This window comes from Gymnogyps californianus, chromosome 1, assembly GCF_018139145.2.
Source record: "Gymnogyps californianus isolate 813 chromosome 1, ASM1813914v2, whole genome shotgun sequence".
NCBI classification, from domain to species: Eukaryota; Metazoa; Chordata; class Aves; order Accipitriformes; family Cathartidae; genus Gymnogyps; species Gymnogyps californianus.
Genome location: NC_059471.1, coordinates 84,001,298 through 84,015,911, shown reverse-complemented (window position 1 = coordinate 84,015,911; position 14,614 = coordinate 84,001,298). Strand labels below are relative to the sequence as shown.

Below are 14,614 nucleotides of genomic sequence, written 5' to 3'. Positions count from 1 at the left end.
TGCAGAGCATCTATCTGAAAGTTTATTCTAATTCATGTGCGTTTGGAAAGGATTTTCTGTTTGTTTCCTGTATGGCAGGGGATGTTCAAACTATCTTATCCTTGGTATTGTTATTTAGTATCAAATAGCCCATACCAAATAAAACCAGAACGTATTTTTGGTAACTGAGGAACAGCAGGTTCTGCAGGGTTTAAAATAGATGACATATGATACCAAGAATAGCCCAGTGCAACTTAGCCGACCTGAGAAACTATTCAAAGAGCAAACCAAAATGGAGGGCAGTTCTATACTCCATGCTTTCACTAACATTTATTTTGCCATTTTTGCTTTGTTTTGCTTCAAGCTTTTAATTAAGATTTCCTTGGCTTTGCTGACCCATTTCTATATTGTTAAAGGCAACAGAAAAGAGGCTGCCAGGATAGCAGAAGAGATCTATGGAATAGTCCCAGGTAAAGTAAAAATATGGACATTCTAACATTTAAATGTATATTTGCTACATTTTTGTAACTTGAGGATTTAAATCATTGAGTTGCCATTAAATGAGGAATCTGTTGCTAAATGCATGGGTGAATGTTTTAACCTGAAGTGCCTTCCATTTCTGGGGTCTTTGCAGTGTCAGTATGTGTTGGCATGATGTAGGTGTGCAAAATATGAGACTCCAACAATTACCCAGCTAGAATGAGGATAACATTTCTCAAGGCAGTATGGTAAATAAAAAGATTGTTCTCGGAAGTAAGACATTCTTTAGTGGGGTTTACAGATGGTTTTACTAAATAGCTAGCTTTACTGCCAGAGAATATTTAGGCAAAAGTTTTAGCATGTTGATTTTCTGAAAGGAGATACTAGGAGGATATAACTAATGACTTTATGAATCCAAGCCAAGAACCCCTGTTTTGTTAAATCAGATGATAAAAATGAATACAGCTAAATCTATTCTGAAAAATATACAGCATAGGAATATATTGTATTTAGCAGGCTATTTAGTAGGTCATTTATTTCTCTGTTTTTTTTCCAAGTGATTTTATTCCTTCACATCACTGCCATAATAATGAGTAGACACGCATTTGCATGCCCGGTAATTCCACTAATTAAAATGACACAGTATTTTAAATTTACTACTAATGAGGACATATTTTCCTGCTTGAAGATTCTTATCAGCTTTGTGTCATCACAGCTTTTTATGTGACTCATTTGTTGGGCACTTGCTTCATGATGAATATTGCTGCCATGAACAGTCACATGAACATGAGCAGAACATGGGTGGTGCGAGATGGCCACCCAAAGCAGAGAGATTAAGATCTGGCCAAGAGAAATACTGCAGCAAGGCATTTTTTACAAAGCATTTGTATACAGGCATGTCTGGGTTATTAATTTATTTGTTACTCTCCAGAATATAATTCCAATCATTTATTACTGTAATTTTTTTCCAAGCACCTTCATGCAATTTTAGCCAGACACGTGGCAAACAGCAGTTTTTCCTTCATGCAGGTTCTTATCGAAGTGCCTTGAAGTTTAGCAGACCACAACATATTTTTATCTGCAAGTTGCCATTTGCAAAAAGCCATTAAGGATAATCTTACAAAACATAAGATCATGTGATGCTGTTGCTGGGGCACTATATTGGATTACAGGCGGAGCTTCAGAGCCTTTCCTCTTTGCAGTGAAGTAGCGCAACAGCAGCAGCAGCAGGGCTGCTTAATTTATCTGTAGACATTTAAAAAGACAGTGTTTTCAGACATGTCACTCAGAACTGTGAAGGGAAGATGTGCCCCGTATGGGAACTATATTTGCCACACGTTTCAGGGAGGTAGGTTGCTGTGGCTAGCATGGAAATACGCAGCAGCATGTGTTTTCATGGTGAGGCATGTGTGTGCATACACATGCATTGTAAATGCATGTGACATGCGCTTGCACGTGCTATACTATATGCATAAAAGGTTAGATAAGGCACTGTAGCTCTGTTGTCTGAGTTACTTCTGAATCTTCCTGCTGTATAAGGGCCCTGGTGGTTGTCACGTGCAATGCCTTCTGACTTTCTGAGCTGAGCTTGCCTATTTCAGTCACCAGCATGATGAGGGATGTGGGGTTTTTTGGACGTTTTCAGGAAAACGTTTCTCAGTCCCTACCAGGTTCCTATTTCCATCATTTTGCCTGGTGCATCCTACTTGGTCCTTAGGACCCTGGTTGTATATTGTGCCAGCTGGTCTTTCCATGCCAGCTTCCTGCCTTAGGAGCCCAGGAACAGCTCCTTAAATAAATGGAAACGAAAGTAATAACTATAGTTAAAACTGTAACCCCATGACCTGAAGTGCATCCCGGTTCTCGGGTAACAAAAGGAGACTCCCTTGGCCAAGGCTGAAACCTCTGCTGCGTCCTTGGCCTCAAGTCCCCAGTGATGTGTCTGTGCCTCTCAATGATTTCTCCCTGCCTCGGGTAACACCTGAAATGGAGATAAATCACCCTTTCCATTCTCTCTGGTGTGCGCCGTAGCTGAAAAAATTAAACAAGACAAGGGTTTCAAATACAGTGCTCATGGGGTTGCTGTACAACAGAGCATGAATGCAAACACTGGTATTGCTTCTGTCCCATGGCACTGTAAATGCAGCTGGCCTTTGGAGAAATACTTACTACACACTGTATTGCGGTATGGTTATAAATTTTAATACAGGACAAGTAAATTTGCTCTCTACTTGAGTTGCAGGGATTTAACCTGTGCTGACTGACTATGCCTGTAGGTAGTAGCTAGGCTAAAGAATTTTTTTTATTGGCACATGAATAGATTAAGATAAGAAGGACAAGCTAGCCTACATGAAGGAGTCTGAACAGTTCAACAACTCAAAATGATTAAGGAAGAGAAGTAAAGCCTCAGGCAGAATTTATTTTTGCATGTCTTTTCCGAAACCTTCCAGTGAGGAGGAGGAGGATGAAACCTGTTACCTGGTAGTCTGAGCTGGAAGATATTATTTATGAAATTGTCAGTTCAGGAAATAAAACTGCCAGCGACATGCCAGTATTCATTTGATGGACAAGTCATCCCTGCGCCTCCCTGCTATGAGTCTCTTAATGAAGTGCAAGAGACGCTGGAATACGATTTGTGACAAAAGCTCCCTAGGAGAGACGGAGGCTGATAGGGTTTTGAATAGGAGAATTGCAGGGCTCTGAAGTCCTCAGGTGAATCCCAGCAGCACTAAACTCGTCGTCTTTGCTGAGGCATGTTTTCAGCTGTTTTTAAAAGTTCTGCCAAGAAGCTTTTGTGTAGGTCCTTTAGTGAGTGCCCGGCTTTCTCAGGAGTGCTGAGTCCTCAGCTGCTCTGCTGAAATCAATTTATCAAACAGTTTCAATGCTGACCCCACATTGATTTCAGTCCCGGTCTGCATTTACAGGCAGCTGTTTTCTCCCTGTCCTCCCAGGATCTGCTTTTGTTGCTTACCTGAATTAACTTCTCTGCATTTGCTGTTTCAGGCAGCTGGGCAGACCGATCCCCTCTTCATGACGCTGCCTTCCAAGGACGCCTCCTGTCTTTGAAAACCTTGATTGCACAGGTAAAAGCCCACAGGTAAAGAAAAGGTTGGGAAGCACCGTAGTTTCTGTTGAATTGTATCTGTGAGTTGGTGAGCTGGTAATAGACTGCAGCAGGGCATAAGAAATGCAGTTGTATAAATAATATATTTGCATGCATGCCTTTGGGCGTATATTAGTTTGCTTAGTTAGGATGCTGGGGACAGCCCAGGACGAAGACTGTTACAGCTTGTAGCTTGCTGTATGATAAACAATGATCCTTGGGCTCTTTCTCAGTGATGAACCATGCAAAGTGGGCTTGGGAATAGGGACTATATATATATCAGCTGTTTAAAAAAATCAGTAGAAAGCTGTACATCTTGCTTTGTAAAACAGCAAGCATGGTCTTCCTAAAGAGAGAGCTGTCAGCCTTAAACCTTCTGCTCCAAATGAAACCAAGAGTTCAGGCAAAAGAAAGAGAGGAGGAAAGAATATACTAGAGAGGACAAGAAGCTGGATATGAAAGTGGGCAGCTGCAAAGGGACAGGTTATGGTTCTTCATGCTTTGCCAACCATCTTCCTTACCACCTTTGCTTAAACTCAGTGCCCTCATCAGGCACGAATGAGCAACTGCCCCCCACCCACCCCCAATCAAGACAACTGCAGGGAAATTAACTCTCTGAGTGTAAGCTCTTGTGACTTGGCCATCAGACTTTTTATATTCCAGGTAAATAATTTTTACCAGTGAGGCCACAGCTCGAATGGACAATGTCCTCAAGGAGTGGAGCTGCCGGTGTGAAATCCTCCACTCTAGACGTCTATTGAGGCATGGCTGCAGCTAAAAGAGGTTGCTGTTTACAGCCAGTATTCCCCCTCCCATTTCCTGATCCCTCTTTCCTTCACCTGCTGATATCCAACGATTTTTATGGAAAAGGAAGTGATGGTGGTTAGGGATAATAAGGAATAGGGCTTATTCATTCAGGGCTTTGCTGGTTTTCTGACCCCCTCTATCTCCATTTATGCTGACCTTACACCATCTTATTAGTGGGGCACCCAGTGTTGTGGTTATACACTAGATGCCCTGGTTATACACTGGTCGTGGTTACACACTGGAGAAGCACCCGGTGTTGTGGTTATACATCATTTAGTTAATCCACCCTTTCTCCTTCTCTTGAAGACATTTAATTTTGGGAGTGAAGGATGACGGTCCTTGCTGATGAAAAGAGATCAAGGCAGCAATGTCTGTAGAGACTGAATTGGAGCTGATTCACCATAGCTTGATAAATGTGGGGACAAAGACATTCATGGAGCAGCACAATCATTGCTCATTGCTTCTAATATAGTCACACTACTAGCCTAAAATTAAATACAGAGCTATACTTTAGAGTATATGTGGGACACTCAGAAGTGTCTGCCATAGGACCATAGCTTTCAAGGAAGCCAGTGAGGCTTCTGCTCCCCAGGGGATGCCTGGACATAAGGGGACGATGGAGCACTGGAGTTTTAAAAGAGCTCAAGGACTCACCAATGCCTGTTCCAGCACTGAAAGAAGAGTTTGATTTTTCATACACATTGGGAAGAGTTTATAACCATCTGAAAACAAGGTTTAACATGAGCAGTGTTTGGCAAACAGCTATAGTAAGATCTATGACTCGATCTCCATTTCGTAATGGAAGGGTTTGGTTTTTTGCCTTTCATTTGCAATGACCGAGTTTCATTTTTTAAATATATATATCTGAATAATGATTGAGAATAGCTCTCCTCTTCTTATCAGGACTATCTAGAAGACATTCCTCTTGAAGGAATATGCTGATTATTAAGTATGAAACATCTATAAAATTAGAAAAAGGAATAATCTTAATATTTTTTCAAGGTTTTATCTATTCCCCTGGCACTGATGTAATGTACAGGAAACTTTTAGCGACAGCTTTTACATTAATAATGCTTTCACGTAATTGAAAAACGGTTGTTTTTCTATCATAGAATTTCTGTCTTAAAGTGGTTACAGTGGTTGCTTTAAATGCTCATTGCATGGGGACTGGTGACTTTTACAGTGTTACATTGCTCACAGAGACTTACTTCTGCCCATCGCGTTTGCTACTGCCTACCGAAAAGTGCATTGCTGCCATCTTGTGAGCTGCCGAGTTCATAGCACATCAGGTAGAGACCAATTGTGTTTGTTACAAAACACAAGACATCAAGCGGAAAATGGAGCTGCTTCCAGGCCTGTTCTCACACATGGTTGCAAAATCTGAATCACCGGTAGATTTAGCTGCATTCTGGGGAAAACACAGATGACGATAATTGTTTTCCCCTTTGTGAATACATCTGGTTTCTGTTTGCACAGGAACAGATGTAAGAACTGTCATTTAGGCTAATACCTGTAATGAGGCATTTGTGAATCACATTTCTTTCCTTCCAGCGTAAAACATTTCCTGGGTGGTCAAATCAGAGGAACTGATTCGTGGGTGGGATTTGTCTCATCTATCTTATGGGTTTACCAGGTACTTACCACCTCTGAGTGAAACACACTGGGCACCCCATATAGTCAGTGGAAATATTTTTAGGACACAATTCATCTGACCTACTAGAAACAGCTGGTTTAGCATGGGATGAATCACATCCTAGGGGAGCCTGTTTCTCCCCACTGAAGGAGTCGAGGGTTCCAGCCGAGCTGCTGATTCCTGTGCCAGAGGCGTCCCCGTTCAGGGAGGTGAATCCCACCAGCTGTAGCTCCTGGTGCTGGACTTAATAGGGAAGGTAATGCCACCCTTATAAGTTAAAGAAACACGATGTCTTTCCTGCGATTGACAATGCATTGTAAAGAACTAGAAATAGAAGGCGTAGCTTGTCCTTGCTTCCTCTTTAACCCCATCACCAGCTGCCATCTTGGGGGACGAGCACCGAAGCACTGAACAGCATTAATCCAACCCATACACCTTCCCTGCACACGCACTGAGATGTGGCTCTCCCCTGCCATGGTCCGACCGCCCTTTGTACCCGCACTAGCCCCGGGGGAGCCACATGGTTTGGGCAGGGCTTTCCCCTCACGCCCCCCACCCTGTGTTGCAGGGTTTCAACGTGAATCTGGTGACGACGGACCGCGTGTCGGCTCTCCACGAGGCCTGCCTGGGCGGCCACGTCGCCTGCGCGAAGGTGCTGCTGGAGAACGGTGCTCAGGTGAGTCCCGGGGACGCCGGTGGGGACGCGGGCGCCTGGAGCACGGATGCTCCCTGCATCAGCGGGGATGTCAGATGTGCTGCCCGCACAGCAGAGCCAGGATGTGGACGGACAGGAGCATCTCAGGCAGAAACGGGGAAAAATAAAACAGTGCTTTGTTTCCATGGGTGATGGATTTGCCTTCCGCCGGTGGCTGCTTGGGTCACCCTGTTATTCTGTTTTGTTTTCCCTCTGTATGTCAAACATAGTCACAATTGAAGGAAAAAGAATGAGAGAAGCTAGGTGAAAATAAACTTGAAGAAAATGACTTATCCCTTTTTTCCCCCCCCATAACGATCACTGGGATTGCCTCTGGTTTTCTATGGGATGGTTTGTGAGTCTCACGTAAGTAAAAATAGATGTGCTTGAAGCAATGAAACATTTTATCTGCTAATAAAATAACATTTCCCCCAGTTGGACCTAAGGTAGAATACATGTTAACAATGGAAATACAGGAATGGATGAAATATATAAGAATATATTTCATTCAGCTGGGTTTTCAAGTACAATTTATATGGCAAGAAACTGAGCAACACCAAAACAGGCAATCAAGCTATCCTCTGCAGAAGAAAATGCATTTGTTAACTTCCTCAACTGCATGCCAAATTTCAATCCCTCAAAAAGATGAAAGGAAAACTGCTTTCTGCTCAGTTTTACTTGATTTTGGTATATTAATGGCATTGCCTTTTTATAACTCAGAGAATCATCTCTGAACTACCTGTTGCTTTCCTGAGAAATCAGCCTATTCCTGGTATAATGTGTAGCTCTGATGTTTTTTGGTTTTTGCTTTCCCCCCACTCTCTGTTCATAAATAAAGTCAACAGGCTGTTGTCTAACTTCTGGGAGAGAATGTGCCATTCTGCTGCTCTCCTTTCTTGCTGTGCTCTTCTTTATTTCCTTTTTTTACCAAACCATTTACTCCACAACAGCTGTCTTACCATTCTTTCCTCTTTTACCAGTTAAACCAACGCCCAGCGGAGAGGGAAACCAAAGAAGTCATTTTTCTTCTTCACTTATCTCCTTGCTTACCCTTGGTTATCAGCTTGCTTGAATCACTGGCCCTGTTGTGAAATGATGCTGATAGACCCCCAGTGCCTCCAGCAGCTCCAGCCACATCTGCACGATGAGACTGGAGGAAGGCGGGGGGCAGTGCTGGGCTGCAGGGCTGCAGCATGTAATCTGTCTGAAATACAGATACCCCCAAGGCATATCTATTTCTTTCTTTTCACTCTTTTAGAAGCCGTGCAGGATGAGGAATAGGTTAGCTCGGCAATTAGCAGGAGGGGAGGAAGATCAAGGAAGAGGCTGGGATCTGTAGTGACGATGCTGTTGAAACAGAGTCTTAGTTGGATCCTTGCAATTTCAGGAAGAGCAAGCTGCATTTTGGGCTCCAAAATCTGAGCAGACAGATGTCCCCCATGCTGTGGTACCTGGTATCTCCACATAGCATGCTGGCTTGCCCGCCTCCTGGCCCTGTCATGATTATTTTCCAGCTAGGTCTGTTCCCCTCACTGGTTTTCCATGAAGGTGAGCAAGCAGAGGAGGCACCAAGGAGCATGGGCTGCCTCCTCCAGTGTACCTGCCTAATCTGCAAGTGCAGCTTCACGTGGGGGAGCATGGCCTCGCACTGGCTGCTGCACGGTTGGAGCCTGCTGAAGACGGCAAGGACTGAAACACTGGAAAGGGCAAGGACTGGCTTGTAATTGTGGGAAAAGCACCTTGTGGGAAAAGGAATTAACCCATACAGCATCGTAAACAAGTCAGTAGTTCAAATGAGCAAGGACAAATGATATCTAGGAAGGTATCAACTGCAGATGGTCCACCGCTGAATTACCCAGAATAAACCAATAGGTTCTTAAACATCACTGCCTTTCTCCACTTTAAAGGCAAAATATCTTGCTAGTGAAATTGTGTGAGCTAAGGTATTTCTACCCTGGTGCTCCGACCCCTTTGCGATGCAGCTCCTGTGCTTGCACTGGCAGCTAAGTCCTCTGACTTCCCCGGTGGCCCAGGACTTCTCCAGCCCTTCCTCTCCCATCTCTTTCCTCTTCTCCCTGATTTGGAAATCAAACAAATTGCCACGTGCTTGCATAATCCATTGCTCTTCTCCAGTGTGCCACAGAATTAAAGGCATGCAGATTTGCTGCATAAATTGCCTCTGAGGGCTTGCTATGTAGTTAAACATAGCAGCTACGGTGCTGTGCACAACACAAGCCAGGGACTGTGCTGTCCCGGTGGAGAATGACAGATGGTGGTTCTTGCCAGGTCTTTACATCGGAGGTGGAGGAAGGAAATTCTTTCTCTCTTACACACACACATACACACACATGCATATGAACACAAACCCTTTAAAGCTCCTTTTCTGTTCGGGATTAAGACTATGTTTCTGTGAAAATTTCTTTTGCTGGAAATGTGTTTTCAGGTGAAAGTATTAAACATGAAGTAAATGTTTTCATTTAAAAAGCAAAGCCATTTTCATCTGAGCGTATTCTGGCTTTGGGTTGGTGCAAACTAGATGGTCATGGAGATACTCAAGTGCTACATATAAAAAAAAATTAAAATCTGCATTTTCGGAGCAACTGTAGGAGGAGCATTCATAGCAGGCAGTGTCGCTGCCTTATGGCACTAGCTATCCAGGAAAGAGGTCAGACCTCAAAGGAGAATGTTATATATGTTGTGCCACAACATATAACTCTGGAAGTTGTTTACAAAATCAATTCTGAAATTAAACAAGACAAGCATCTTTTTCTGGTGCATTTCTGGTGTGCACATGAGGCACGCTGCAAGGGCGTTCCTCTTAAATCGGATTATCCTGAGTGTGTCTTGCTGTTCCAGGTCAACGCAGTCACCATCGATGGGATCACTCCTCTCTTTAACGCCTGCTGCAGTGGCAGCGTGGCCTGTGTCAACATGCTGCTCGAATTTGGAGCCAAGCCGCAGCTTAGGAACCACCTTGCATCGCCCATTCACGAAGCAGTCAAAAGAGGTAACATTCAGGCTGTGAGTGAAGCTAACTGAGGAATACATCTTTTATTGATGTTAAAATATTTTTCCAAAAAACCTTGTCCGTACTGGTACGGATAAATAGGCTTGGCTTATTCCCAGCTCTCGTGCCTCATTGGTTGTATCTGGGTGTATTCTGCTCGGCATCACTTCAGTGACGGCTCTTCTTCTCTCCACAGGTCACAGGGAGTGCATGGAGATCCTTCTGGCCCATGAGGTTGACATTGACCAAGAAGACCTGCAGCACGGGACCCCGCTCTACGTGGCTTGCACGTACCAGAGGACAGACTGCGTCAAGAAGCTTTTGGAGCTAGGTACACCTGGAAAAGGGGCTGGGAGAGAGCTGTGGTGGTGTGAGCCAGCACTGCTGGTCTCTCCGGGCTGCCTCTCCACTGCAAACATCATGTGTTATTTCCACAAGAGGTGTTTGGGCAGCCCGAGTCTGTGAGACTCATTTGAGGCTATTAAAAATTTCACCCGCATTCATGAAGAATTTATGATTTCCTCAGTAAAAAAATCCCTAATTACAGACACCTCCCTGAGACTGTCTGAATGTGAAAATAAAATGCTTTTAGTTTTCTAGAATGATGACAGGAAGCACAGACAATGCTGGCTAATATTAGTGACCAAAATCAACTCTTGATTATGATAAACTGCCATGCTAAGCATTAACATCACCTGCTTCTCAGTGGACGATGAAGACAGCAGTAAAGCTGCTTGAAAGAATCACTGCAGGTCCAGGAACAGTCTATGAGCTAGCATAAATTTTAGCTGTCAGTGTACATTATCTGACTTACACCTGCTTGAAGTGTGGCCCTGCTGTGCCTGGCGAGCCTAGGGCAAGCATTTTGCTTGCTGTGCTCCTGGAGTTATTACAATGAGATACCTAAAGGGGTTTTTTTTCCCCCGGTAATTAAATTAACATATTCTATGTTAGATTTTATGTTATTAACAAATTTACAGAGCATATGGTAGACTTTGAACATCCATTGGGTTGAAGGTCAAGCTGCTCAGTTCTGTCTATCACAGATAGGGTTCGGTGGCTCAGAGGACTTTTACACAGCAGGTATTTGACCTGCTGAATTCTGCACTGCTGCTACGGAGAGAAATGAGGGAGGCCTGTGTGCCATCCATCCCCTTCATTTATTGAGGCTACTGGTGGAAACCAGCCCGTGTGATGCAGGTTTGGACAGTTCCTGCTGCCTCCCAGATCTAACCATGCACTCTTGTTCACTCAAGGAGCCAACGTTAACGTGGGGAAGCGATTAGACACCCCGCTCCATGCGGCAGCAAGGAAATCCAGCGTGGAGGTAGTCATCTTGCTGACAGACTATGGTGCTAACCCGAAATGCAGAAATGCTGAACTCAGATGTGCCCTGGATCTTGCCGTACCCAACAGCAAAGTGGAGCAGGCGCTTCTGCTTCGGGAAGGTAATGGTTTCCATTCTTCTTCTCTTTTTCTAAGTAGAACAGTATTTATTTCCCCGACTTAAGCACATTTTCTTAACTGCTTTTATAAGTAATGCTCTGTATAAGTTATCTTATCTTCTTGACTGATTTCAAGCCTGCAGCACATGACACAGAAATGTAAGAGATCTCTGTTTTGTTGCTAGATCTGCCACCAAGTGTTAGGGTTTTAGTGAGTAAACTGGTCAGTTATTCTGCGCTTTCTTTTCCTGTCTACTGAAGGAAAATTATACGTATTTACCGATTGGGACTCTAAGGATTAAAAACTGCTGTGAGAGTTTATTCATAGATAATATTTTAGTACCACCATCTTGTGTCCAACCTAGCACCGTGGCTCAATGTCGTGCTTTCCGCAGAAAAAATGACACGAGTGTGTGTGCCCTCAGTCGCCAGGAGAAAGCAGAGCTATTTGCCAGGTGGCTATTCAGCTTCACAACACACAGCTCTTCCATGCAGTTCATGGGGCTGCAATCCCAGCACAAACCAGCAATGCCCTTTGCAGCTTACTTTCAGCCTTCCTACAATTAATTATCTTTCCAGTCTACTGGAAGAAACTTCTGAGCAGAAATGAATCTAGATCCTCTTGTGCCGTTTTCACCTGCACCATATACAGCCAGAACTTGATGCATCCAACAGCAATATCCCTGGGATATGGACATGCTGAATGAAGTCCCCCCCTCCTCTAACCTCCGTGTTCCCCAGCTCAGCAGTACCCTGTTAGTTGGTCTATGCCTTGCCAGGGCTTTGCCGACATGGAGGGTGAATGGTGCTCCCCCATGCAGGCAGCCTGCCACCTTCCCGAGCCTGCTTGCTCCCCACCAAGAAGCAAAGCACAATGTGCACAGAGAGCCCGCTTCCAGCTGCAAAATAGCTCTTGGATGGTAAATTAATATTGTCAATGTTGCGCATAGGCTTTGTGCTGGCCCTCCGCACACAGGTGGGTTTTATGGAGGAAATGAAACATTGGCTTAATATCCTTCTGTCCTACTGCCTTTCTTCATGGCTTTTCATGCAGAGCTTTAATTTGTCATGTCTAAACCTTCTGGGAGGACTTTTGCTTGAATGCTTCTCACCTCTTGTGACTTCTGTCCCCGTATCTGAGATGTTCAGAGCTCAGCAATGGCAGGCTGCGTGAGCAAAGGCAGTGCTTGCAGTTGTCCTGCTCCAGTTGCCCTGTGTGAATGGGAGTTTGTGTAGATAAAGAAATATCCCAATATTAATAATTTTCTCTTCCTGAACTTTCTTTTTGATTTCCACTCTCAGCTTGTCACCCTCTCCTCCCTTACAGTCAGAGGGACTACAGGGGCACTTCAGCTCCTGCTGACTCTTCACTTTTCAGAAATGAAGTTTCCTCAGTTTCCTCACCTATGCCTTCAGTCCCACTTTCAGATACTTTGCTTTATCTAACATCTGTAACTGCCCTTTTCCCCTACTTCCGTGTTTTCTGAGGTCCTTCTGTTTGAAATAAGCACGCCAGGTTGAACAGTTTTCTTTCTGCCCCCTGACTTTTCTGCTATGGTTTCTTAGATGGCTCCCTTTAATTGCTCCTCTTCCTAGCTATTGAGTGATGTGAAATATAAAATGTTTCTGCTTTCCCAACTGCTTTGGGAGATGGTATCTTTCTTCACTTCCAGTGACAGTAGTACAAGTACTCTTTTCTATATTTCCCATATTTTTCTCTTAATTTCTTCTCAGAGGGGGCATTATCAGCCTGTTTAGGCTCCTAAATTTTCCTGTAGTAAAAGCACAGATTATGAAGCTTACCTGGAAGATATAAGGACAGGCTTTTAAGCACACATCTCTACCCATTGCTTGCCAAACACTGCTGTGATCGCTACTGTTTGGCCAGAAACTGGAGGGGCAGGGCTGAGACAGGGCTTGAAAACTGAGCACCTCTGAGCAGGTGTAAAGATTCAACCTGGAGCAGCTCCAGCAAGAGGAAAGCAAAGGGGAGGCATGGACATGTTCACTAGCAAGTTGCATTTGCACGTGCAAGCATGCAGTTGCAGAAGCAACGGAGCCTCCTTTCCAGTGGGTTTGTGCCTGGTGTGCCCCTCACCTGACCCGCGGTGGGGTGGGCTGGGGGCACCTGCCTGGTCACCCTGCAGGGAAGCCACCGGGGCAGCACCGCGGTGTGCAGTGCCATGCAAGCCACTGCCCAAGCCGGCCTCGCCGTAGTCCGGATGAGCCCTCCGACAGCTTTCCTACCAGTGGACTCTCTGATGTTTGACAAGAGTTTTTCACATGCAGCAAACTTTCCCCCAAGGCAAGGGAAGGGCAAAAAGGCCTCTCATCTTTTTATTTTTTATTCTTTTTTAATTTTTTTTTAAATTTTTTTACCCTCAGTGCCTTTTTGCAGAAAACTTTTGGAGACTTTCTGTCTTCGAGATGTTTTCCTTTCAGTCAGACTTAATTAAAACTGGATGACATATTAAGAAATTATTTTGAGGGGCACTGATTGACTGACTGACATACATAAACATTCAGAGATAGTGTGGTCATCTAAAAAGGCTAAGTAGCAGTTGCTACTTGTGCAGGTACCCACTGAGACACCAGCGGTTGGAAGAAGCATGTTCTGTATATATGAACAACTAACTGTATTTGCCATATCCACCCAATTATGGCTGGTCTCGCTGAGCACCTCTGCAGCTTCCCGTAAGCCCTCTTGTCTTTATCCTCACACCACTGCTGGGAGTTGTCTTATATCCTGATCAAGGGCTATGCATCCTGGCGCTCTCTCCAGTGCAGACACCTTTATGGTATTTTAAGTATTTGCTCAAGAAAAGATGCAGAAAAGCCTAGCCGTGCATGCAGAAAAAGGTTTTTAGTGCTCATAGTTTTCAAATCACTAACTACATAAATTAAATATGAACAATAATGTGTTTAGCTCTCCCTGACTTCAGCAAGTCACTGTGTAGTGCTTGATCTGATTTTCAAATCTTGCTGGTGTTTGTTGCTTTCAGACTTATACCAGTGGTGGGGTTGGGGGTGCTTTTCTTGCCTTTTTTTTTCCCCAGGTCCTGCCAGCCTTGCCCAGCTGTGCCGGTTGTGTATCAGAAAGCATCTGGGTCGGTCATGCCTATATGCAGTCCACAAGCTGCACCTGCCTGAGCCACTTGAGAACTTTCTCCTTTATCGATAAGTCTGTGACTATCTTTACACTGAAAGAGGAACAAATGGTTGTTTACTCCAAAATTATTATATCAAAGAAAAAAATCAAAGGCATCATTTACTGTCTACTGTGGATACCAAACATTAGCTGCTACGTAACAGTGCAAATTGAAGACACCTTTTCACAGACAGTGAATGATATTATGGATACAGTTCCCTCAGTCTATTGCCACATCCACTTATGCCAGCCTGAGAAGTTGTAGTACATGAACAGCTCACTTGACGTGTTTGTAGATGCACATGCACACATCCACCC

General features: G+C 44.2%; 1 protein-coding gene across 2 annotated transcripts; it reads left to right on the top strand.

The window, feature by feature from the left end:
- Window positions 1-271: 271 nt before the first annotated feature.
- ASB11 (ankyrin repeat and SOCS box containing 11) lies at window positions 272-14,329 on the top strand. Of its 2 annotated transcripts, none has more exons than XM_050909750.1 (7): window positions 272-449; window positions 3,463-3,542; window positions 6,622-6,678; window positions 9,553-9,703; window positions 9,900-10,034; window positions 10,960-11,151; window positions 14,205-14,329. In XM_050909750.1, exons 1-7 carry the CDS (start codon window positions 272-274, stop codon window positions 14,327-14,329), a joined length of 918 nt encoding a protein of 305 aa, XP_050765707.1. The 2 variants fall into 2 exon arrangements, with proteins under 2 accessions (XP_050765707.1, XP_050765699.1); XM_050909742.1 differs by having other exon boundaries at window positions 6,571-6,678.
- Window positions 14,330-14,614: the final 285 nt, after the last annotated feature.

Bases quoted from the DNA above. Each gene is read 5' to 3' on its own strand.
- ASB11 (XM_050909742.1), top strand. From the start codon at position 272: ATGGAGGGCAGTTCTATACTCCATGCTTTCACTAACATTTATTTTGCC. The intron at 450-3,462 runs GTAAAGTAAAAA...TTGCTGTTTCAG, and splicing joins GATCTATGGAATAGTCCCAG to GCAGCTGGGCAGACCGATCC. The intron at 11,152-14,204 runs GTAATGGTTTCC...TTTTTTCCCCAG, and splicing joins GGCGCTTCTGCTTCGGGAAG to GTCCTGCCAGCCTTGCCCAG.